Here is a 25787-nt window from a genome sequence, read left to right as displayed (position 1 = left end):
CAAAGGACAATAAGGAGATACAGTACATGGAGATAATAAATGAAGCATTGCAGTCACAACTTGAATCTGAATATATTCATTTTCAATATTTCGAAAGATTTTTAAAAAAAAAATTAAAGGGTAAGTCAACCCCGAAAATTTTCTTTACATGAATATATTCTAGGCAAGTCCACCAGTAGAAAAATGGCATTCGGATCAATATTGCATTTGTGGAATATGAGTTAAGCAGCTAAATCCACCCATTTTTAGCCATCTCAGGGGGCGGCCATTTTGCCACTTCTGTGGACTGAAAATGAAAATCACAATTGCTCAGGGCTCAGGTAGCGACCAATCACGACTCATCTGTACTCTGAAGCAGAGCCATGATTTCTCGTTAGCTGAGGAATAATTTGTTGTTAGCTGAACCCTGAGCAACTGTGTTGTCATTTTCAGCCGACAGCAAGTGGCAAAATGGCCACCATGGAGATTGACAAAAGCAGGTTTATTTTACTGCTTAACTCTATTTCTATCGATTTCAATATTAATCAGAATGCCATTTTTAGACTAGTGAACCTGCATAGAAAATTTTACTGCAAAGAATTTTGGGGGGTTGACTTTGCCTTTAAATAGCTAACAGTAAAAACTAAAGTGTAATATCACCTGTAACTGCATTATAATTGGACACGTTTATCAATCAATATGATCAATTTGCATGACTAATTAGCCCAATTAAAACACCAAGGCAATGTTGCTCAGCTTCCTCATGTTGTGTTTTCTGACTTTCCCCAGTTTGACATAAACCAGCTGATGACGTCAGTGAATGTAAGCCAAAGCCTCAGTCCTATTCACAAGCCTCCGGAGTCTCCCAGCAGCATCGGCGGCAGCGGCGGCAGTGCTGTAGGTGTGGAGCAGTCGCCAGTGGACCGCACCAAAGGCTTCTTCCACGATGAGTCGGAACCGCTGCTCCGCTGTGACTCCACCTCCAGCAAAGACTCGGCTCTTAGTCGGAACGGCTCGTTCATCACTAAAGGTGAGTGGCGAACGTGGGAAATTTGAGCGGCCTGCTCTGTTCCTGACGTTTACACTTTCAATAATCCAGTAATATTTTTTCCAGGAATTTTGCAGTTTTCTTCATACAACAGTGTTAATTTGTTATTCATTTAACTTATTAAATTGTTGGTTTGTTGTTTTATTGTCAATTATAAAATTAAAAAACATCGGTGAAGCATTTATGTTTTTAATTAGATATTTGGTTAACTGTAATGCAATGTGGTTCTTAAGCACAAATGTTTGCCTACCCGTTCCGATTATCAGTTATCGATTACACCGATTATCAGTTTTACTTATGCAAAACGTCACCATTTTGAATTTCCAACCTGCAGTCCCTGCCTTCCTCAATATTTAAACATAATTTATCATTTAATTCATTTTGAATCCATACTTTGATTGTGTATAATCCCAAATACGAAAAAGAATATTTTACCGTATTTACTTCGCTTTTGAAACAGCACCTCTGGAGGCCCAGAGTAGATAATAATAATTTTTCACTCTACTCTGATATGTTGGCGGTAGACTCCTCTAGACACGGCTTCTTGCGCAATTCAGCTTGGGTTGGCTTCACCTTACCTGACTGGGACCATAAATGTGGATAAGCATTATAGAAAATAAATGGATTATGATTGCCCTCTTGTGGTTGTCATCAGTATTGTACTCTATTGACTAGACACTATATTAGAGCTGTCAAAATGAAAGCGTTAACTCTGGAGATTAATTTTCAAATTTTTAACACAGTTCTTTGTAATTACACTAATATTACATATACTCTAATCTTCAATGTACTTAAACAGAACCGGAATCGGAAATTAATTAAAGTATGCAAAGAAATGCATATTCAATGAATAGTCATTTAATTTAACTCCTTATTGCTACTAAACAAGAAATGTCATCTCTGAACCTTATAAATGTTTTAGAGAACATGTAAGAGATTACAATTCCTGAAAAAAAAAACAATTGTCATCCACAAGGTCAATTTCAAGGTCAAATTATTGGTCAAAAGGTCAAGATACTAAAGTATGCACCAATCTTTAAAATCAATGCAGATTTGGCGCTCGCCGCGAGCGGGCCTCATCCGTGCTATCTTTACTCATTTTGCTAATTTGTATGAGACAATTAGCATATTTTATTTGTTCATGTATTTTTATTTTTCCCCATCTGAACGTCCCAGCCCAATGTGGCTCGTGGCCCGTTATCGGTCCACAGCCCCATGGTTGGAACCATACACTATTCAAATGTTTTGAAAAAACTATTTAACAGAAAATTTAATGAGGGCATTAAATTGTAACTTAATTGTGAAACTTTTATTTGTGTTTCTCTCTGAAAATGAATAATTAATTATTCACATAGTTTTTGCAAAAGTAGCACATCAGAAGCGTAACACAAGTGGTGACACTTTTTCATCTGAGCCTCTCAGATGGAAATTCCCATCATCAGATATGATGTAAATCTCTGACACACATCTGGTGTGACATTCACAATCAATGTCGAACAGTGACATTTGCTTTTAAAGGAGATGATTGGAGATTCATGTGTTAAACTTCACACCCTGGCTGCCAACTTCCTAATATCCCCTTACCTACAGTGAAAATATGTGTGTCAACCCAGTTATTTATTGATCAGTGGTACAAGTACTATCAGTGAGAAATCCCCTTCTCTGTCATCCCCACAGAGAAAAAAGATACAGTGCTTCGGCAAGTCCGCCTAGACCCATGCGACCTCCAACCCATCTTTGACGACATGCTGCACATTCTGAACCCCGAGGAGCTGCACGTTATCGAGGAGATCGCAGCTGCCGAGGACAAGTTGGACCAGCTTTTTGAGATTGCGGGAGTCAAAAGTCAAGAGGCCAGTCAGACACTGCTGGATTCGGTTTACAGCCATATGCCCGACCTTTTGTAGGCAAAGAGAAGGCAAGGAAGAGGATGAAATCAGGTCATGAAATATGCGGGAAGAAAATCTGGTCCCATTCAATTCAAATTGAGCACAGTTTTGATTAGAAACGTATCCATCTTCAAGTTTTGTTTAAAATTTATATTTCAATTATTGATGGTTTTTTGCTTTTCATTTTATAGTGACACAATATGATACATGATACAAAGCACTTTCTTTATTTTAAACCAGCTCCGTTCATTGGAGAATACTGGATTTCCCGGCTTCAAAAAGTGAAAAACAAGTAAGTACAATGGTATTGTTCTTGTTTTTTTTTTTAATAAAGGCTCTTCAACAATTAAACATATATTACTCGACATATTATCCACGGTGTGGGTTTTGCCCTCACCTTATGTGCCTCAACTAGCTCCGATATATTTTTTCTCCCACTCTCTCTACAACCTGGCTCCACCCGAACCAAAGCCATACTTGCACATTTTCTTCCACTTTAATCTCACTCTCTCTCCAAGTCCACTCAGTTTGGAGGTTCTGAGAAACACTTTTTCGAATTTGTGTTTTTAGAGTAAGGCACTAATTCATTTGTCCTCAGAAAATATTTTTGTGTGTGCAGACCACCATCTGGAATAGCCATTGTGTGAATTTATAGCATCACTTGCGATTTCAAAATGGGCCAAAGTGGGTTCGCCATCTTCAATTTTGATTTGATTACATGTTTTTCATGTGACGATATGAAAGGGATGATGAGAGTGTAATTACCAACTTATTGCAGAGCAAGTTGATTATTAATGCTCTAATAGTGCTTTCTTCCAGATGCTTAATGGAATGCATGAAAAAAAAATCCACAATATGTCTGTGCAATACATTGTGGTCATCTATAAAATGTTAACATATGCTTCACTTTTTATCAGATTTTTTTACTACTGTTTCAATATGTTTTTGTTGCATCCCTTTATTAACAAAGTTTTTTTCATTTAATTTTATTTTTTAAAGCCATTGTGTGCATTTGCCGCTGCTTTGGCATGACCCAGTTACGTGCTGGAATACAAGATATGCATACTCCACCTTCTACTTGAAATATGTCTGAAGTATGACTTTTGATTCAAAAGAAAGACATAATGCACTCTGGTTTTCTTTAAATGTACTCTAAAATGAACTGCAAAGTACACCAAAAAAGGAAAAAACTGCAATGGTGGTCACCATGATAGCAGCAGCAACGTTGGTACTCGGCGTGACTCTCTCGATAACAAAGATTTAAAAATATGCTGCTGTGAACTTGACAGAAGGACAAAGAGGATAACGAGGATGCCCTCACTTGAACTTCCATTGTGTAAGGGCTTTTTTTTTCTTTTTCTCCTCTACATTGACGTATGAAAAGATGAAGGTGATGGTGGGTTGAGTGGATGATTTCAATATTCACAAGCATAGCCGCTATGTTTGCTTTGTAACTTTAAAATCGAACAATAAAAGCTCAATATTTGTCATAATGTCGTGTGTGGTGGTTATTCATGCCAGGAAATGTTTGTTTGTTTGTTTTTTGAATAGACTTTTTATGTAATGTAATGGGTCATTCGTCGACGAAAGGGGCAATGTCCTCTGCAAGTTCTTCCCACATGGCAAGATGCTAGGCTGGGAAAACATCCGCCTTGTAAAGTGTAGAAGGAAAAAATAATCATTGCTCAGTAGTACCATTGTGTTTTTACAGTGCATATGACATATCTCAAATTCTATGACATGAGGCATGGTCTAAATCTGTGCGAGGGCAGGCTAGATTAAGTTTTCACAGATTAATGCAAACAAACCCAGGCGCATTGGAAAAGAGTGTTGCGCCACTGTGGGTGTGAACACAGCGTAATTCATTGGCCACCAATCGAAGCTGGTCCTGTCATTTCATTTCGAGGCGCATGAGAGACGTCCTTGACATAGTGGATGGAGAAACCGATGAGACAAAGTGCATTTATAATAGTAATTCTTCGCTATTTTCTGTTATTTGTTGTTTGTGTTTTTGATACCGTAATCAATTCCAAGTTATGAAATGATTTGAGCATTAAGCAAATCTGAATTTTTGTACGGTACCTCATAAGTACCAAATGTCTTGTTGTTTCACATGTCATATACATTTCCTCATTCCAAGTCATGAATTGCCCCACTTGAATGCACAGATTCACCATTGTGTCTTGTTTCACGTGGATGAACCACTTTGTTCAAATAATCAATCCGCATTTGACACACAATCTTCATGCTTGTTCTGTCCTTGGCTTACGTGATGTAAACGTCTTTTTGTTCTCATCTAAAAGGCCCCAGTCAACAGAAGGCTCTGGTTACACTGGTTAACAACACAACAATAAGGACACACACACACACACACACTAATGCGGTCACAAAGGTGCCTCTGGTCCATGCCAATAAACAAACGACATTTGTGAATTCACAGAACAGAAGAACATTTAGCGAAGAGAGTAGGAAAGTCTTTAAAATCAATTACATACAAAAATAAAATACAAAACAATTTTGTAATACTGTAAATTGAAAGACATTGCAAAAGGAGGCAGTTGCTGCTTTTTCTCGTCTTTAATAATTTTTTTTCTTTATTTAATAATTGCCTAATTAATTGGGATTTCCAGAGCTCGCAAACTCTCCAGGGACAAAGCATTGTTCATGTCGTTTTTCATTTTTCAATACTTTAGTAATCCCATCGAGAAAGTTAATCCTCATAATTTTCAAGGGTAACATTTTAACAAACCAGAGATTGCACCTCAGGCCAAGTAAGATTCAAAGTGTTTAACAGAGAAGTAAACATTTCCATCCATTTACATGTTTTCCGGACTGTTTGCACTCATTTGGGTCATATTCATCTATTACATAAAAATAAGGAATTTCTTTCAGCTTGCATAGTCAGACGTGATCCTCCCAATTATCTTGCCTCTTTTCATTTCAAGTGATGCACATTTGCTGACAACATACATATTTGCATTTCAAGACCTGTCAAGCTTGTCCAGGCAGTTTTTAGGAATCATCGAAGCAAACAAATTAACCCAACCAATCCGTAAAAGGGCTTTTCTGATAAGTAGTACTTTAAAGGAGCAACTCTGTGAAATTCTAGATAGTTCAACAATGATCCGGTTATGCAAGAAGAGCAAGTCCAATATTGCCATTATAGTGATTATAATATCATTGTTTCGCTTCCGGTTTGAAATCACATTTGAATCGAGTTGGTTGTTCATTGATAAAATGAACCCTGATACTTCTTATTACTAAATTACAAAATTCAAAGAAAAGGAGGCGATCCGTGCCGAGTGGCCGGAGATCAATAAGGCTGTGCTCTTTCCCACAACGGCACAAACGGAATCGGACTAAAAAAAAAAAAAAATCCATATCAGTTGGGATTTAATACCTATTATGTAACGCTGAAATTAATGTCCTCGATTATCCAATTACTAATATTTTCAATGTCTTCTCTAAATTCAGATTTTCTTCCTTTATACATATCAAAAATTTTAAAGGATGTGTTCATTAGTAAAACATCAATGATCCATTACTTCCTCTATACATGTATATGCGTCAGTATTCTGCTGCAGGTTACTAATTCCCAAGAGGTAATTACACCAGTTGTTTGAGAGCAATTATTGGTCTTTGATTTGATCTTTTGTTTGTCATAATTGTAAATGCATTTCGATAATTATATAAACATCAAAGTCATTTTTTTCCCAGACAAAGGGAAATCCCACACACTAACAGAAAATACACACAAGGAAACAAGATTGTAAAATGTGATCGTCAATCTGTGTGTATATGTGTGCGCGTGTGTGTGAGTGCGTGTGCACAGGTGTGTGTGTGTGTCTTACCAAATTTCAGGAAGTATTTGAAGCAGCATGTTTCCCATAGTTCAGTGTGTGGGTTGGGCAGGCATTTACAAGCTGTATGCTTTTATCATGAAATGTGCTAACTGTATACACAAAAGTGCCAATATCAGCAGAAGCGGGAGGAAATGTGAACCAAGGTAAGAAAACTGACTACTTATACCTTTTATTTTTCTGTTTTCTTCAGTAATGGGTTGACTGAATTAGATGGTGGACCAATTTTCTTACACATTTTTATTACTGTAGTTTGTCATCATGTAGAGATTAACTTGGGTTGACCAATTTGCAAGTCAAACATTCTGTGTTTAGTTAGCCTGTTTCACATGTTGAAAAAATGCTGGGTTTGTAACTTGCCGTGTTTTTGTATTTGTAATACAAGTTTAACTAGTAAAATAATATTTCATTAGATTATTATTATTTTTATTCATCCATGATTTATGACTATAACAATACGACGTCAATCAGATTTAGTAAACCAGCCTAACAAACCAAATTGGCCAAATTTGTGAAAGATCAGGCCTGATTCACTGATAGGTGAATAATTATTATCTTAAATGCATTACAAATGGTCTTAAGGAAGTGGTAATATGTTTTTTATTTCTGCCCTGTGATGGACCGGGGACCATTCAAGGTTATTGTCTGCCCTCCGTCCCTGAATCCCTCAACTGGAAAAGCATTATAGAAATTAGATTGGTAGATGGTAGTTGTTAATTTCAGCCACATTTGGTCAAACTATCCCATTGATCAATAATTGCCGTATAATTCCCCCGCTTTTTACATTAATTTGGAATCAGGGACTTTTGAGGCTATTACCACTCAACCCCATTTCTCTCAGATGTGGACTTGCACAAGCGCTGATTTACTGTACCCTCATGAATTGGGTTGGAGCTATCTTATGTCGACATATAAAGATGGTGAAATATATATATATATATATATATATTTTTATTTAAATTAACTAATTGCTTGGCTTAAGTCACACACACACTCACTATTCGCGGAGCTGTCACAACTATACTGTTCAGGGCTTACCGACCAAACAGAACTGCTCCACTATCCAAATACTTTGGACACACATTTATTTATTTATTTTATTGTTAAACTCAGCGATCATATGTGCAAGTACGTGACTAATTTCTCTTGATGGGCAGATATGCCCAAGTACTCTTCTTTGTTCACTTGTTTACCGGATAAATCCATGACGCTAATTATAGGTTACTGCGACACCTTTAATGTGTTGTATTACAAATTGTTTGAAGAGGAAAAAAAGGAAACGAAAGAGATCCAGAATTTTTGTCTTGTAAATCACTGACAGATCACTACATGCTGTATGCTATGTGATTGTATAGCGAGGTACAAAGTACTCATGTGGTCCAACGGGTGTATGAAGTTGGTGACCGGTGATCGATTTTGTTGAAAGTCCTTTGTGTCCGACTGCGTTGTTAAAATGTATTACAAGCTAAAGCAAGCTGATGGAAGAATAGAAAAAAAAGTTTTTAATTCTTGTTCTGTTTTTTTTTTCTCTGAAGGAATGGCAATATTTAAGAATGGCTTGATCATTGCTCTCCTCTTGACGACACTATGTATTTTGGAAACAGGAAAAGTCACCAAATTGTCAAGCCTGGTGTCATCGGTAGGCTCTCTGTGTTCGACTTTTTCACACCACACTTGGTTTTCTTGCTGTTTGCCGCGGAGTACCGAGCAAGGATGACAGCGCCCTGGTACAAGCATGCCCATATATGTAAATGTGTGCAACAACCAGGAAGTAAAGGGCAGGCTTTGCTCGCTGGTTGGTTTCTTGTTGATAGCACTCTGAAATCACTCTGCCACCGTCTTGCTTACTTGGTGCACGTTCTGACGAGATGGCGACGCAGCTCTTGAAAACATTTTTCAATTTGCAGCTGAAGCACAGTGCAGCAAACTTGCTCGTTGCACTGCAACGCTATTTATATATATATAATATATTATATAACACACACAGGTTTTATCAATGTTGCGCTGCAATTTGCTAAGTGCAGTGTGAAAACGCTCAGATGTTATCATGCAATTCAATACATAGACTATTCTTAAAATGGGGAATGTGCACTTATTCACATGCATTTTTTAAATTAATAACTAGTTATTTAAATTATGCTTTTTAATGTTTATGAAGTGTTAATGTATAAACTGTGCATAATTTGACTGTCTTACAATATTCTTAATATTATTTTGAGGACTATACCTCAGTATTGTTTTTAAGGAACACTTTTGCCTACTACACTACTGTATTTAATGTTAGTCATGATGGTGGCACATGGATTGCAAAATATTTTTAAGGGAATATTTGCCGTAAAAGGTTTGAGAAACTCAGACATGGACAATTCAATTAAAACGTCTTTTTATTCGTTTTTTTAAGCATCAAGAACAACACATTATTAGGGAGAAACGGCAAGGTGAGTGAAATTATTTATGCTGAATATTCTTCGGAAAATACTGTATTGTGGTTCAAACTATCCATTCCAGGACATTAGAGTTGGACCAGACAAAGCAGCAAGCTCAAAAAGCCCCCATGAAGGACATTATTTTTGGAAGACGTTTTCCATTGCCCTTGGTTGGCTTGGCCTCCATCAATAAAAAAACAACAAATGATTTAACATTAACACACACATGGAAACAGGCAGAGGAAAGACTTTCAAAAACTCAGCTACCGAGAAAAATAATTTAAAACCGTTAACAAGTTGAGAAAATTTGTTTCTTCCCTTGCAGCGCTGTTCCAATATGAGTATGAAGTGTCCATTGAGCTAAATGTGACAAGTCTTGAGACAGTGAATTATCTTCGCAGCCTGACGGGTAATAACAGCTATTCCCTGTCTTTGGATCCCCAAATAAAGTTGATACACTTGGACATCACCACAGGTATGCTATCAAACATAAGTACAATCATGCATTGTTTATGAATTTTTGTATCTTGTGAGGGGGGGTCAATATATATATATATACACATGGGGGAAAAAACATAATGAATCTGCGGTCCTCCATGGAATCTGTTTACTTTGTTCTGAGGAATGCCCAAGAAAACAATGTCAGATAAACAGATTAAAGCTGTTCTTATGTTTTGCTAGTAGTCACGTCATTGTCTTAGTTCAAGTTTTTCTGGTTATTTCTACTGTCTAAGGTGGCTGTCACAATTAGTAACTAGTGAGAGAAATGTTTTTCTGCTAAATATTCCTTATTCCAGTGAGCAGTATTTGTGTTTTCTGGAGTGCGTTAAAAAAAAAAGTAAGTGTATTAGACAATTGCCATTTGAAAGTAAAGTCATAAAATAATCAGTGGAACCACTTTGTGATTCTTCTGTGTGTGAAATGTGTCAAAGTGGACAGCTGAAGATGGTTGACTTGTTAAACACACATTGATGATAAGAATCTTTAGCTGCTCCAGCCACTTTGAAGCTGAAGTCCTCGCATGTGCCCGTCCTGCGTGCCCGTCCTGCGTAATATTTCCTTTAAATTATGAAATCTGTCAAAAGAAATCCTCCTGGAGAGGCCAGCACCAATAGCTGCAATGTAGAGTTAAAATAATTTTTGGCCTAGCTCATATGGCATGACTCCTTCTTGTGACTGGATCCAACTAAACACTTATTGTCGATCAGGGGTGTCAAACAAACAGCCCGTGTGCCGTAACTGTCCAGCTTGGATGAATTTTGAAAGTGGAGAAATGGCATGCTTGACATCTAATTGGGCAATATGTGGCCACAGAACTATAATGAGTTAATGACCCAAAACAGAGGTGGCACCTTAGAGACTCACTGGTTTATTTGACACAAGCTTTCACAGAAAGTATATTTCTGCTTCGCCTTTAACTGACGAAACAGACATATACTGTTCCCAAGCGCTTCCATATATCTACGTATCTCACATAGTATGTGCTATGTGCAAACATCATTTTGTCATAAATTATTTCACATTCACAATGTTCTCTATTCTTACTTCCTTTTTTTTTTTTTTGGTTTAGTTTGCTATCTCAATGGGAGCAACTTCCAATGCCGATGCGAGGAAGACTTTTTTTGGCCAAATGAGGCCTGCGTGACATATCGAGCCTGTGATGACATCATTGATGATACCTGCACATGTATCAACAGCATCCCCGCTGAAGGCCAATACTGCCTGCCAAGGATAGGTGATACCTGAGTCTTCATCAATCTTGCTTGTTTTATAGAAATTCATCTTCTTATGAAACATTTGTTTTTACAGGCATGTATACTTCATGTTGACTTATCTCATAAGTCTGACACGGGTCAAAGTTATTGAATGTGAGGGTACTGCAGTCTAACAATTCGTTTATTGTTATGATGTTAAGTTGCAGTAAGGCGAATTATAACCACGATATGTGTTGACTTCAAATAAAATAAAAATTAAAAGAACACACAGTTTTATTCCGCTCACAGCACGCGAGAGCGAGAATGAACGCTTGAAGGACCATGAGACTTTCCTTACATTACATGAACAGCCAATCAAACAAGCAATTAATTTTAAATTAGTTTTATTTGTATTCACATGTCGGGCAGTGGAAAGTTGCAAAGTTTCTACAATAATATGATAAAAGTGTAAGTTCAATAAAATACATAATATTCAGCAGAGATGTGGATTATTAAATGTAGTCATGTGTCGAGATCGGAACAGACAGATGTGGTAGTGGTGCTGATTGCAAATGCTGACGTCAGTGAGGGCCAGTGTGCTGGAATTGAGGAGATGAACTTGAAATCAGTTTGAGGTGAGGAACAGGCTCATTGGCAGCACTCTTCTGTGGCCCGTGGGCACAATTTCATCCGTGTGAAATATTTGGTCGAAAGGGTTGTGTGTGTTTCCTTTTTTTTTTTTTTTAAATCATTGCCTGACAATTTTGCATTGTTTTCAAAAATACGATATGCTTACGAGACATGGCATGAAAATTGTTTTGTTTTTTTTCCAATAGATTCTCTAAACCCTTTTCAGGCAATCGGTTAAAATTCCCCGGCACTTCAACAACTTTTGGCCCCCAACTGCATCAAGAGTTCAATTTCTAGAGGGAGATACTAAAATACTGGCAGATAGTAAATGTGTCTACTTTTCCGTACTAAGCAACCAGATCAGAGATTTACCTGGTCCCCACCCTCAGTCTGTGGTTGTCGTTGTATTTTCTCCTTTTGGGTCACCTTTATTGACGTTTCTGGAGTGGCATTACAGATATGCTCCGAAAAAGAACTGGTGTTATTTAAAGCAGTATCTTTCTCCATTTAACCAATGAAAGGTTACAGTAGTTGGATAGGTAAAGCTGTTATCGATGATGAATGATCATCTTCATACTCCAACCGTGCGTCCACCTCACGAGTCTTAAAAACAAGATATGGTCATGTGATTCAGGTGCTTGTTTCTTTCAGCCACAATACTGTTTTCTAAAGCTGTTACAATCACGACAAGTACGGCAAAAACAAGTGAGTCAATAATCTCAATTCTTTCCATAATGAAAGTGGACATGGGTTTCAACTAATTTCCGTCTTTTACAGGCACAGGACTGGCTTCTACCACCACCTTCAAAACCAAAACTGATGGACCAAACACAGAGATATGTAAGAGTTCAGGAATTTTGTATACGCTGAAAAAAATAAAAGATGATTTTCTTTTGTCAACTGGTTGAACAAAATGAAATCATCTGGATCCAGATAGATTTTTGAGTAGACTACATATGTATAGGCTACTTAAAAAATGCTATTATGAGACACTGCATTCATTGATCCAACATCTTTTAACAGACACAACAATGGCCTCTACAACGAATACGACAACCACTGAAGCACCAACAACGAATACGACAACCACTGAAGCACCAACAACAAATACGACATCCACTGAAGCACCAACAACGAATGTGACAACCACTGAAGCACCAACAACTGTAACAAATACAACAACTGAATCACCAACAACGAACATGACAACAACTGAATCACCAACAACGAATGTGACAACCACTGAAGCACCAACAACTGTAACAAATACAACAACTGAATCACCAACAACCAACATGACAACCACTGAAGCGCCAACAACCAATACAACAACTGAATCATCAACAACGAACACGACAACAACTGAATCACCAACAACAAACATGACAACCACTGAAGCACCAACAACGAACATGACAACCACTGAAGCACCAACAACAAATACAACAACTGAATCACCAACAACGAACATAACAACCACTGAAGCACCAACAACGAACATGACAACCACTGAAGCACCAACAACGAATACGACAACAACTGAATCACCAACAACGAACGTGACAACCACTGAAGCACCAACAACTGTAACAAATACAACAACTGAATCACCAACAACCAACATGACAACCACTGAAGCACCAACAACAAATACAACAACTGAATCATCAACAACAAACACAACAACAACTGAATCACCAACCACGAATGCGACAACAACTGAATCACCAACAACGAACATGACAACCACTGAAGCACCAACAACAAACATGACAAACACTGAAGCACCAACAACCAATATGACAACAACTGAATCACCAACAACCAACATGACAACCACTGAAGCACCAACAACGGTAACAAATACAACAACTGAATCACCAACAACCAACATGACAACCACTGAAGCGCCAACAACAAATACAACAACTGAATCATCAACAACAAACACGACAACAACTGAATCACCAACAACAAACATGACAACCACTGAAGCACCAACAACGAACATGACAACCACTGAAGCACCAACAACCAATACGACAACAACTGAATCACCAACAACGAACGTGACAACCACTGAAGCACCAACAACTGTAACAAATACAACAACTGAATCACCAACAACCAACATGACAACCACTGAAGCACCAACAACAAATACAACAACTGAATCATCAACAACAAACACAACAACAACTGAATCACCAACCACGAATGCGACAACAACTGAATCACCAACAACGAACATGACAACCACTGAAGCACCAACAACAAACATGACAAACACTGAAGCACCAACAACCAATATGACAACAACTGAATCACCAACAACCAACATGACAACCACTGAAGCACCAACAACGGTAACAAATACAACAACTGAATCACCAACAACCAACATGACAACCACTGAAGCGCCAACAACAAATACAACAACTGAATCATCAACAACAAACACGACAACAACTGAATCACCAACAACAAACATGACAACCACTGAAGCACCAACAACGAACATGACAACCACTGAAGCACCAACAACAAATACAACAACTGAATCACCAACAACAAACATAACAACCACTGAAGCACCAACAACGAACATGACAACCACTGAAGCACCAACAACAAATACAACAACTGAATCACCAACAACGAACATAACAACCACTGAAGCACCAACAACGAACATGACAACCACTGAAGCACCAACAACCAATACGACAACAACTGAATCACCAACAACGAACGTGACAACCACTGAAGCACCAACAACTGTAACAAATACAACAACTGAATCACCAACAACCAACATGACAACCACTGAAGCACCAACAACAAATACAACAACTGAATCATCAACAACAAACACAACAACAACAACTGAATCACCAACCACGAATGCGACAACAATTGAATCACCAACAACCAACATGACAACCACTGAAGCACCAACAACGAACATGACAAACACTGAAGCACCAACAACCAATACGACAACTGAATCACCAACAACCAACATGACAACCACTGAAGCACCAACAACGAATGCAACAACCACTGAAGCGCCCACAACCAACATGACAACCACTGAAGCACCAACAACGAACATGACAACAACTGAAGAACCAACAACTACACTAACATGTAAGAACCTATTACCCATAGTCTATATTTTGATGTGAAGTAGTGTTAATCACAGAGAAATTAAAAAAAAGATCCACGGGGTGGAGTAGGTGGATGTTCGTATAATACCATAGCATCATGCCAGATAAGTGGCCGCACTCCCTGCTCCAAATTATTCTAATGCCAAGTTATGTTTAATTTACTTGAAAATGTCAATTTCAACCTGATGGAGTGATTTTTTTTAATATCTGGACCAATCATTGGTTATACTTGTTTAATACATACTTGATTACGTCACTGTTATAGAAACCATCAATACTATACAAAAAACAACTGTGCCTCGCACATCACTTGAGGCAATCTAGATTCAATGTTTATCTAACAATCTTTGTATATATAATTTTAGGCCGACACTGCTTTGGCATAGCAAAATGAAAATATGAGTTGATGAGAATATGATTGAATCAGTTGCCGTTCTTCCTAAACATGCTGTATTGTGCTATGTTCCCATTTAATATTTCCCTGCAGTAGCTCCATTTGTTCATGAATACATCCTCTCGATTGAGCTGAGCACCACAGATGTGAGCGTGATAAATCTACTGAGGAACATTCTGAGAAACATCAGTTATCCCATCTTCATTGGCGGCAACTCCACAATCGCTGAAATCAACATGACGACAGGTACTTTTTTAAAAAATTTGATCATTCAGTAGTATAAATTCCTGGTAACTTAAGAAAATACAATGAATTACAGTACAAAAATTATTTTAACGTGTCTACATGTGCATTCATATTCATGGCAACAATGTTAGTTAACAAAACAAATCAAGCAAGTTGTTTGCTTTAAAAAAAAATCTGGGTTGTTTTTAGTTTTACCTTTAAATTGGGTTCAGATAGTTCTGTAAATTCAAATTTCTTTGCTGAAAATGCGGGAAGTTAAATAAAATTTCTAATTTTGGAGAATCATTAACACTTACAAGTCAGGGGATACTCTTGGTATGAGAAAAAAAAGTTTGGGGGTACACAAAACAAAAAAAAGTTTGGGATTGTGAACCAATGTTATTGAATAGCGTTATTAAAAAAAATACTCATTTAACTATTTAGAACAAGTCTGAGGGCCACTCATGTGGTCACTGGAAGCTACTTGCTGTCAGTGGGCACCATGATGATGACCCCTGACGTAATCCTCATCCTCTTCTAATTATAGTTTGCAGTGCAAGCAGTGTTGGCTTCCAGTGCCGATGTGAGGATCATTATAGTTGGTCATGTGACCAATGTTTTCTGCATGGATCATGTGACAATATCACAAATGACACATGTGGATGCATCAATGCCATTCCTCCTGGTGGACAATATTGCCAACCTGTCGATCAAAACAGTAAGCAGTATAGAATTGATTAATAGATGCCAATATCTACTTTGGTAATGAGGTTTTATTTATTATGTTTCTCTCTTTTTTTTTTTTAAATTTAAAGGTACTTCTGTTTGTCCCATCACAACTACCTCTCCTACAACATGTAAGTGTGTGTTTTTTTTAACCAAATGGATGATCACTAAACCTTTCTGTACATGGAAATAAATCTGCCAGTATGAGACAGGAATATGTTTTTATTTATTTATATTTTATTTAATTACCCCTTATACAAAACTAACCAAACTTGAAAAATACATCAGGTGTATTTGCTGAAATGATTATAATAATGGTTAATCTTTTTACAGACACAACACTGGCTTCCACAACTGCAACAACAAATACGACAACAACTCAAACACCAACAACTGTAACAAATACGACAACCACTGAAGCACCAACAACTGTCACAAATACGACAACTCAAGCACCAACAACTGTCACAAATACGACAACTCAAGCTCCAACAACTGCAACAAATACGACAACCACTGAAGCACCAACAACTGTGACAAATTCGACAACAACGAAAGCTCCAACAACTGTAACAAATACGACAACAAAAGCACCAACAACTGTGACAAATTCAACTACAACTCAACTGCCAACAACTGTAACTATTACAAGAACAACTCAAGCACAGACAACTGTAACTAGTAGGACAACAACTCAAGCCCCAACGGCAGCAACACGTAAGAACTTATTGTACAAACATTATATTATGTTGTGAAGTGGGGTGGTTCACAGAGAAATTAACGTTATGGAATGAGATGATTATTTAGCATGAACCACGGATATTAGTGCCAGGTAGTTGCAATGAAACAACCGGCACTAATCGCCCAGAGTTATAAAAAAAAAAAAAAAAAAAAGAGTGAGTTCCTCATGCTCCGTTTGAAATTTTGCCACACGAGTCTGATGTGTGTTTTGTCTTGTTTTGCCACAGTTCTCACGGCAGGTTCGGGTGGATGGTAGCCACTTCATAGCGTTCTTTCTACAATGGTTTAAAATGCCACTCCCAGTCTGGGAGTGGCCATTGCACTCCCCACTTCAAATTATTCGAAAGACAAATTGTGTTTGATTTTCTTGAAAATGCCATTTTCAACCTTTTGGTGCAATGTGAAAAATGATTAATTAGATTTTTTTTCCACTCTGGATTTGCCCAAGGTGAGAGACGCCGAGCAGGTGTGGGCATACTTATTGCCCCCCGGCTTGGTGCCTGTACACTGGGGTTCACCCCGGTGGACGAGAGGTTAGCCTCCCTCCGCCTCAAGGTGGGGGGACGGGTGCTGACTGTTGTTTGTGCTTATGCACCAAACAGCAGTTCAGAGTACCCATCCATTTTGGAGTCTTTGGAGGGTGTGCTGGAGAGCGTTCCCCCTGGAGACTCCCTCGTTCTGCTGGGGGACTTCAATGCTCACGTGGGTAAGGGCGTGATTGTGAGGAATGGCCCCCCTAATCTGAACCCGAGCGGTGTTCTGTTACTAGACTTCTGTGCTCGTCATGGGTTGTCGATAACGAACACCATGTTCAAACATAAGGGTCTCCATATGTGCACTTGGCACCAGGACACCCTAGGCCGCAGTTCGATGATCGACTTTGTAGTCGTGTCATCGGATTTGCGGCCGCATGTTTTGGACACTTGGGTGAAGAGAGGGGCGGAGCCGTCTACTGATCACCACCTGGTGGTGAGTTGGCTCCGATGGTGGGGGAAGATGCCGGTCCGACCCGGCAGACCCAAACGTATTGTGAGGGTCTGCTGGGAACGCTTGGCAGAATCCCCTGTCAGAAAAAGTTTCAACTCCCACCTCCGGCAGAACTTTGCCCACGTACCGGGGGAGGCGGGGGTCATGGAGTCTGAGTGGACCATGTTTCGTGCCTCCATTGTTGAGGCAGCCGATCGGAGCTGTGGACGTAAGGTGGTCGGTGCCTGTCGTGGCGGCAACCCCCGAACCCGCTGGTGGGCACCGGCGGTAAGGGATGCTATCAGGCTGAAGAAAGAGTCCTATCGGGCCTTTCTGGCCTGTGGGACTCCGGATGCAGCTGACAGGTACCGACTGGCCAAGCGGAATACGGCTTCGGTGGTTACCGAAGCAAAAACTCTGGCGTGGGAGGAGTTTGGTGAGGACATGGAAAACGACTTCCAGATGGCTTCGAAGAAATTCTGGTCCACCATCCGTCGTCTCAGGAGAGGGAAACAGTGCACTATCAACACTATTTATAGTGGAGATGGGGTGGGTGCTGCTGACCTCGACTCGGGACGTTGTGAGTCGGTGGGGAGAATACTTCGAAGACCTCCTCAATTCTACCGACACGCCTTCCATTGAGGAAGCAGAACCTGAAGACTCCGTGGTGGAATCACCTATCTCGGGGGCTGAAGTAACCGAGGTGGTTAACAAGCTCCTCGGTGGCAAGGCCCCGGGGGTGGATGAAATCCGCCCGGAGTTCCTTAGGGCTCTGGATGTTGTGGGGCTGTCATGGTTGACCCGCATCTACAACATTGCGTGGACATCGGGGACAGTGCCTCTGGATTGGCAGACCGGGGTGGTGGTCCCCCTTTTTAAGAAGGGGGACTGGAGGGTGTGTTCCAATTATAGAGGAATCACACTCCTCAGCCTCCCTGGTAAGGTCTACTCAGGGGTACTGGAGAGAAGGGTCCGTCGGGAGGTTGAATCTCAGATCCAAGAGGAGCAGTGCGGTTTTCGTCCTGGCCGTGGAACAGTGGACCAGCTCTACACTCTCTACAGGGTCCTTGAGGGTGCATGGGAGTTCGCCCAACCAGTCTACATGTGTTTTGTGGACTTGGAGAAGGCGTTTGACCGTGTCCCACGGGGAGTTCTGTGGCGCGTGCTTCGGGAGTACGGGCAGTTGGGTCCCTATACCACCGATGTCAGAGTTTGGTCCGCATTGCCGGCAGTAAGTCGAATTCGTTTCCAGTGAGGGTTGGACTCCGCCAAGGCTGCCCTTTGTCACCGATTCTGTTCATAACTTTTATGGACAGAATTTCTAGGCGCAGTCGAGGCGATGAGGCGATCCGGTTTGGTGACCTCAGTATTTCATCTCTGCTTTTTGCAGATGATGTGGTACTGTTGGCTTCCTCAAGCCGTGATCTCCAACTCTCATTGGAGCGGTTCGCAGCCGAGTGTGAAGCGGTTGGGATGAAGATCAGCACCTTGAAACTCACTTCCAATGAAGCTGGAACGTTGTGTTTAACATAAATAAAACCAGAATACAATGATTTGCAAGTCAGGTTCAACTTTTTTATATTTAATTAAATACACTACAAAAATAAGAGATTTCATCTTCAAACGGATCCACTTTATTGTTTTTTGCGAAGGATCGTAAACTTGGAAATTCATGTCTCTGGAATTAAGTTTTTATTACATCAAAAATCCAAATTACAATTGATCAAGTATGAGAAGATAAATAGTTAAAATGATCAAAAAGTTAGAAAGGGATCAAAAGGCAGGCCTGTGTGGGTTATTTTCACATTTGTACAAGAACATGGTGATAGATTAAAGGGGAAGTGAAGTAAAAAAAAAATCTTGACAATAATTTGTCTACGCATCACCACATTAAACACAATATTGTGATTGATGTTGCACTTGTGAAATATGAATTAAGCATCAAAATCTACTGTTTTTTAACCATCTCGGGGGCGACCATTTTGCCTCTTGCTGTCAACCAGAAATGACACCACAGTTGCTCAGGGTTCAGGTAATGACCAATCATGACATAGCTTGCGAACATCACATGGGAAAACTCTGAACACTCAGACTTTAGCAATAGTAAATAATCTATACGGAGAAAAAAATGCCCAAAATCACATTATAGTGCATCATAGTGCATTACACTTAGGGAAAATGGTTCTGCCGTGGTAGCCGGGGCAATAGTGTGACAGCATTATTACAACACAACTTGGTTTCTCTTTTCAGATTCCCTACAATAATCTTTATGTCCACTCATCTACTTTTCTGTGTTACCTCTGTTTTTTTTCTCAAAAGCATTCCAATTTGAAATGTCCATCAGACTCGAAAAAGAGTACACGCAAGAGTTGAGCGATCAAACCAGCTCCGTTTACAAGGAGTTTGAGTCCCAAATCAGGGATGTGGTAAGTCCTACGAGCCTGCCATTTTTACTGGTTCAATCCTAATGTTGACTTTTACTCGCAGCTACTTGCCCAATATGAAAAACTATCAGGATTCGTCAATGTTTTTGTGACAGCTTTCAGGTAAACATGACACATAGAGTCAGAAATTGGTTTTAGGGCTCTGATTGCTTCTGTTTCTTCTTACAGACAAGGGAGCGTGATTGCAGACTTTATTGTTGAAACATCACAAGTTAACACTGAGGAACTTGCTGTGGTGAATCAAGGACTCCCGGACGCAATGCAACCCATTGCTAGTGTTATTGGCTTTGTTAATGCACGTTACACCAGTAAGTTCAACCATGATTTTTGTAACTTGATCCCACTTGTAACCCCTGCAACTATGTTTTCCTAAGGTCCAACTGAACTCAAATTCCCCGACGTGACATATACTGGAAGGTCAATGTCATTGACGTGTGACCCCACTCCTGATAACATTAAATTAGGAGGTATCCCAGAAGCTAAATGGAAATTAAACGGACAGGAAATCAAAGCAGGTGGAAGAATTCAAATCGCTTTATTTGATACAGTATCGGTGCTTACAATTAGGAACGTGATTCTTGCAGATGCTGGTGAGTCAAAAGTAACATTTTATGATGAATCTCAATAAAGTCTGATTATTACTCTACTTTTTCCATCTTTTTAACAGGTCTTTATGAATGTAACATTATTGGCAGTGCTATGACTTTTGCAAAAGTGGGACTTGCAGCAAAAATCAGACAAGCCCCAAATGTGCGAGTTCCGAGCCAAGTCAATGTTAAGTGCTCAGAAGGGGGAACGCAGCCACTTCAATGTTGCGTACAGTCCAACTATATTGTCAGGTGGTTTCTGGGCAACGGTGCTTTAAACTCCGGTAAGCCAACAATGAAAAGTTCCCCACCCTGCCCTGAAATTTATCCAAGTAATATTTTAACATTTTCACAGTGGCAAAAACTGATGAGGAAAGCTACTGCATTTTGCACCAGTATGGTCTGAGTGGCTGCACAGGTTCGTCAGCCCAAGAATTAACCTTTACGTGCAGAGTTGATGATCCAGCAGAGTTTGAAGCGATCACAAAAATGATCATTTTTAATGACAGTAAGAAACAAACTTTTAAGCATGCCTTTTCTTCATTATCTACACATTATTATTACCATATATTGTTTAACAAATGATTATATATATATATACATGTTATTTTTCCCACAAGATGTTGCATGTAATGATCCGCTGTATGGGAGCGGACGACCAGATGATATATCAACGATAGCATGCGAACCGGGTCAAGAGGGGAGCAGGACTGCAATATGCAGAGATACAGGAGAATGGATTCTTTTAGAAGACAATTGCATTGTGTCTGAAATCAAGGACTTGTTAGTAATTTCTGAGGTAGGTCATCTAATTTAACATATTTCCCCCTCAGTGAAAATGATCAAGCAGTGAGTATTGCAGACAACAGTCTGAGCAGGAATCCAAAATTTTATCCTGTCGTAATTTGGATCCAGATAATCACTTTTGCAAAAACAATTATTGTTCTGATGTGAATATAAAAAAAATGGAAAATGCACTTTCTACTTTACTTACTTTAAAGAATGACAGATTGAGTAAAAATGTTTGAAATGAACGAATTTGAAAACATTCCTTTCCTTTTTGTTTTACAAATGTACTTCGTATGTTAATAAAAAGTTCAAATACTTTGAAATTATCTTAATATAATAAAATATAATGCTTTAAAGTGGAAGTCAACCCTACATTTTTCTTCACAAGAATATGTTCTATGCAGGCCCACTAGTCTAAACACAGCATTCTGATAAATTCTGTGGAGTATGAGTAAAGCAGTAAAATCCACACTTCTTTTGCCATCTCACAGGTCGGACATTAGGTCCCTTTCTATCGACTGAAAATGACAACAGGGCTCAGGGCTTAGCTAACGGCCAATCATTGCTCAGCTTCAGAAAACAGGTGACTGGTCATTCGCAACTGTGATGTCATTTGCAGTTGACAGAAAGTGACAAAATGGAGGCTAAAACCAGGCGGATTTTGCTGCTCAACTCATATTCCCCAAACGTAATATTAATCAGAACGCCATGTTGAGACAAGTGAAGGCACATAGAACATATTGCAACAATTGTTTTGGCTTTGACTTCCCCTTTTTAAACTGGCAATTTGAATGCAATGTAAAGTCCATTTTTATTTTTTAATTCCAACCCAAGTTGAATCTCTTGAATACCAAGTCAAAATCAAGAGCCAATCTTTCATAGATTTTAGCCAAGTAAGATAAATTCCTAAAACCCGACGACTGCCGTGAGGATTCAGTTTTCACTCCAGTTTATAATATTGCATTCCTAGGATTTGGTTGACGAGGAAGTACCACAATTTTCTGCAAATCTAAGTCAAGTCGTCCAAGAGGAAAAACAAGAAATTGTCAATTCATCTGCAACCATATCAGCAATTGTTGACATCCTGAGCATCATTGCCAATGTTTCTACTGAAGTGAATAAAACTGTCATGCAGGTATGATAACCATTCATTATCATTTACAATGAAGCCTAATTGGTCAATGAATCTCACCAGGAACTATGTCTTTATTTGCAAGAATGTGCTGGAAACAGTCGATGTCCTCATTGGTGACGACGCAAGAGAATCCTGGGAAGTCCTGAGAGAAAACATCACTCGCAATGACAGCTCAGAACTGCTTAATTCAATGGAGACGTTTGCTGATGAGTTAGTTGGCGAGTTTACCATCAGAACTGGATTAATTCTGCTCAACAAGACAACGTTCAATGAGTCCTTTAATGCAGAATTCAACTCCAGCGTTGTCATTGATATCCCAAACATCAACGGTAACAATGTCACCATCACCACCATCATTTTCTCCACCCTTGATAACGTCCTGCCACCACGGAATTCCAGTTTTAACAGCACGCTCACAAACACCACCAGCACATCTGCTGCCTTAAATGACACTGTGAATGCTGCGGTGGCACTTGTCAGAGTCAAAAGACAGATTCAGAATATTAGTCTGAGTTTCAAAAAGCAGAACGACTCCCTGACACAGAATCCTCAGTGCGTCTTTTGGAACTTCAGCCTGTTCGACACATTCGGAGCTTGGGACGGCGAGGGTTGCACGCTAGTTTCCGATATCAACGATACAGTGACTTGCAACTGCAACCACCTCACCTCATTCTCAATTCTGATGGCAACGGATATCCCCGAATCCATACGGGTCGCGTTGGATATCATCACGTATATCGGAGTTGGCATATCCATCGCAAGTCTGGTCATATGTCTAATCATTGAAGCATACATTTGGAAAGCCTTGACGCGAAACAGCACTGCGTTCATGCGCCACGTGTGCATTGTGAACACCGCCCTGTCTTTGCTGATTGCAGACATCTGCTTCATAATTGCCGCCTCTTACGCCAAGAACCCCCTTGAAAACCCAGGCGAGGACCATAAGGTTCCACTGGAGCCATGCACCACGGCAACATTTTTCATGCACTTTTTCTACCTGGCTCTCTTCTTCTGGATGCTTGCGTCAGGTCTTCTTCTCTTCTACCGAACCGTCATGGTCTTCTCCCATATGTCCAAATCAGCCATGATGGGTATTGGCTTCGCTTTTGGCTATGTGTGCCCTCTTATAATAGCTGTCGTCACTGTTGCCGCCACAGCCCCGGGAAAAGGATACATCAGGGAAAACGATGCATGTTGGCTCAACTGGATCAAGACCAAAGCCCTGCTGGCCTTGGTGATACCGGCCTTGACTGTAGTTTTTATAAACATTTTGATTGTCATTGTGGTCATGTTCAAAATGCTGAGAAGAGGTGTAGGAGAGAAACCTCCTCCTGAAGAAAAGCACACGCTGGTTGTCATTGCCAGATGTGTGATTATTTTGACTCCTTTATTTGGACTAACGTGGTCTTTGGGCGTGGGGACGATGATATCGTCAACGAATGAGGGGATCCACATTGCATTTGCCTTCTTCAATTCACTACAGGTATTTTCTTCACTTCATACCAATTTGTTTTTACATTTTGTATGACATAACTTTGGTCTTGTTTTTTATTTCTTTTTTTTTAGGGTTTCTTCATTTTAGTGTTTGGGACACTGCTGGATTCAAAGGTAATTTCAGTGTTGTCATATACTCACTCATATTACGCAAATGCAATATTAATCAGAATGCCATATTTGGACTAATTAAGACACAAATATCATTTAATTATAAATATTTTTGGGGGTGTTGACTTCCCCTTTAATATTACTAGATTGTTCCGAACATTAGCCACCAAGTGACGTTATTGAGTTTGAATTTGATTTTAATTATAGATCCGAGCCGTTCTCTCCAAAAAACTACCTGTATCAAGCTCAGGCTCTGGCTCCCGTCAAACCGCAGTAAGTGATTTGCCAATCATTTTTATATTACAGTTAATGCATCCTTACAACTTGTCAGCTTCTCATGTTGTGTGTATGGGTTGCTGTGTCATACATTGAATTGTGTTATTTTCTTTGCTGTCTCTATTAGAGCACAAGTGCTGGTGTTTCTTCTTCAAGTGGTCTAAACTGGTTCCAAAAATTACGTGGCAGAATGAGTAAGTTATTGATCATCCCCTCCAAGAGATCCTTATTTGAATTCATTTTCTAATCAAGACTTTATTGTTTGTCCTGCAGATGTCTACCATGTGTCAGAGGCTGCAAACCCAAGCAGTTCTAGTGGCTCTGAGGCATTCTCCAATATCTGAATCAGATGAATAATCACTCATCAAATGGGCTTTAGTTAGATTTAAGAAATCTGTCGGAAATCTGTCTCTGTACGATTTAGTACACTGTTATATTTTATCTGTAATGAGTTGCCAGTCATTGTTTTAAAACACTGCAGTGGTATAAATACCTAGCATGCACTCTTTGACTCGTGCATGCCATCAAAATGTGAAATGTATGATTTTGAAGTTAACCACAGTGATGTTAAGACATAATATATTAAAACATTTGAACTTTAATGACCATTAACAATGCATTTGACAATGCTGATGCTCATCTGCATGAACATCCTTCTCTGTGGTGTGAAAAAATAATTAAAATGAACACGCTAAAACCTTAGTTTGGGTGCCATGAGGTAGGCAGCTTTTTCTTCGTAAGCTGCATCTCAGTGGATCTAGGTCAGAATCTTTGGTTTTAGAGGCATTTTTTCACCAAAATTCACATGGATGTACAAAATGTACAACGCTCAGAGGTGTTCGGCACACTGCTTTTAAAAAGAATGTTAACTTTTACAGTAAAACAAGTTGCAAATGTAGTGTAGTAGTTTCTTTTTTATTTTATAAAATGTAGCCTGTAAGAAATGCACTTAATTTATAAAATGAAATTAAACACCTTGACTTATACAAAGATTGCTCATTCGGAATTTGTGTGGTTCCAATGGATCTCAGCTCAAATAATAAAATGGCCAACCTTTTCTTTTTTCTGGTTGACTTCATCCTTGGGCTACCTTAGATAATACCTTGCTTTGCATTGCACAAGCAAAATGCTGATGTATCTTGAAGGGCATTTTTTAAATGTTGCATACTTGACCAAGCATCATTTTTTTGCACGACTGAGAAG

The 25787-nt window shown here is 39.3% G+C and overlaps 2 protein-coding genes across 3 annotated transcripts in view; both read left to right on the top strand.

The window, feature by feature from the left end:
- The window catches only part of tnfrsf21 (tumor necrosis factor receptor superfamily, member 21), a 28702-nt gene extending 24293 nt beyond the window's left edge, over positions 1-4409 (top strand). Inside the window, exons 5-6 of the mRNA XM_088286500.1 lie at positions 769-1009; positions 2705-4409. Of these exons, the coding sequence (XP_088142626.1) occupies positions 769-1009; positions 2705-2934 (471 nt within the window). The 3' untranslated portion in view covers positions 2935-4409. The remainder of the gene's footprint in view (positions 1-768; positions 1010-2704) is intronic.
- A 2374-nt stretch (positions 4410-6783) lies between these two features.
- LOC148316926 (uncharacterized) lies at positions 6784-25482 on the top strand. 2 transcript variants are annotated; one of them, XM_088285762.1, is made up of 26 exons: positions 6784-6922; positions 8312-8415; positions 9178-9214; positions 9528-9677; positions 10773-10937; positions 12178-12231; positions 12304-12366; positions 12550-12564; positions 12595-14676; positions 15184-15336; positions 15863-16033; positions 16131-16172; positions 16375-16758; positions 20068-20174; positions 20236-20294; positions 20361-20500; positions 20567-20782; positions 20860-21063; positions 21135-21287; positions 21400-21578; positions 22539-22703; positions 22786-24186; positions 24270-24311; positions 24516-24581; positions 24712-24778; positions 24858-25482. In XM_088285762.1, the coding sequence occupies exons 2-26, from the start codon at positions 8314-8316 to the stop codon at positions 24926-24928; spliced, it is 6288 nt and encodes a 2095-aa protein (XP_088141888.1). In that variant the 5' UTR covers positions 6784-6922; positions 8312-8313; the 3' UTR covers positions 24929-25482. The 2 variants fall into 2 exon arrangements, with proteins under 2 accessions (XP_088141888.1, XP_088141887.1); XM_088285761.1 differs by having other exon boundaries at positions 12550-14676.
- The last annotated feature ends 305 nt before the right edge of the window (positions 25483-25787 follow it).

Source organism: Idiotropiscis lumnitzeri, chromosome 21 (genome assembly GCF_059441095.1).
Source record: "Idiotropiscis lumnitzeri isolate Australia: NSW breed Sydney's pygmy pipehorse chromosome 21, RoL_Ilum_1.0, whole genome shotgun sequence".
NCBI classification, from domain to species: Eukaryota; Metazoa; Chordata; class Actinopteri; order Syngnathiformes; family Syngnathidae; genus Idiotropiscis; species Idiotropiscis lumnitzeri.
The sequence above is the reverse complement of the archived record's forward strand: the minus strand, read 5'-3'. Positions and strand labels throughout refer to the sequence as shown.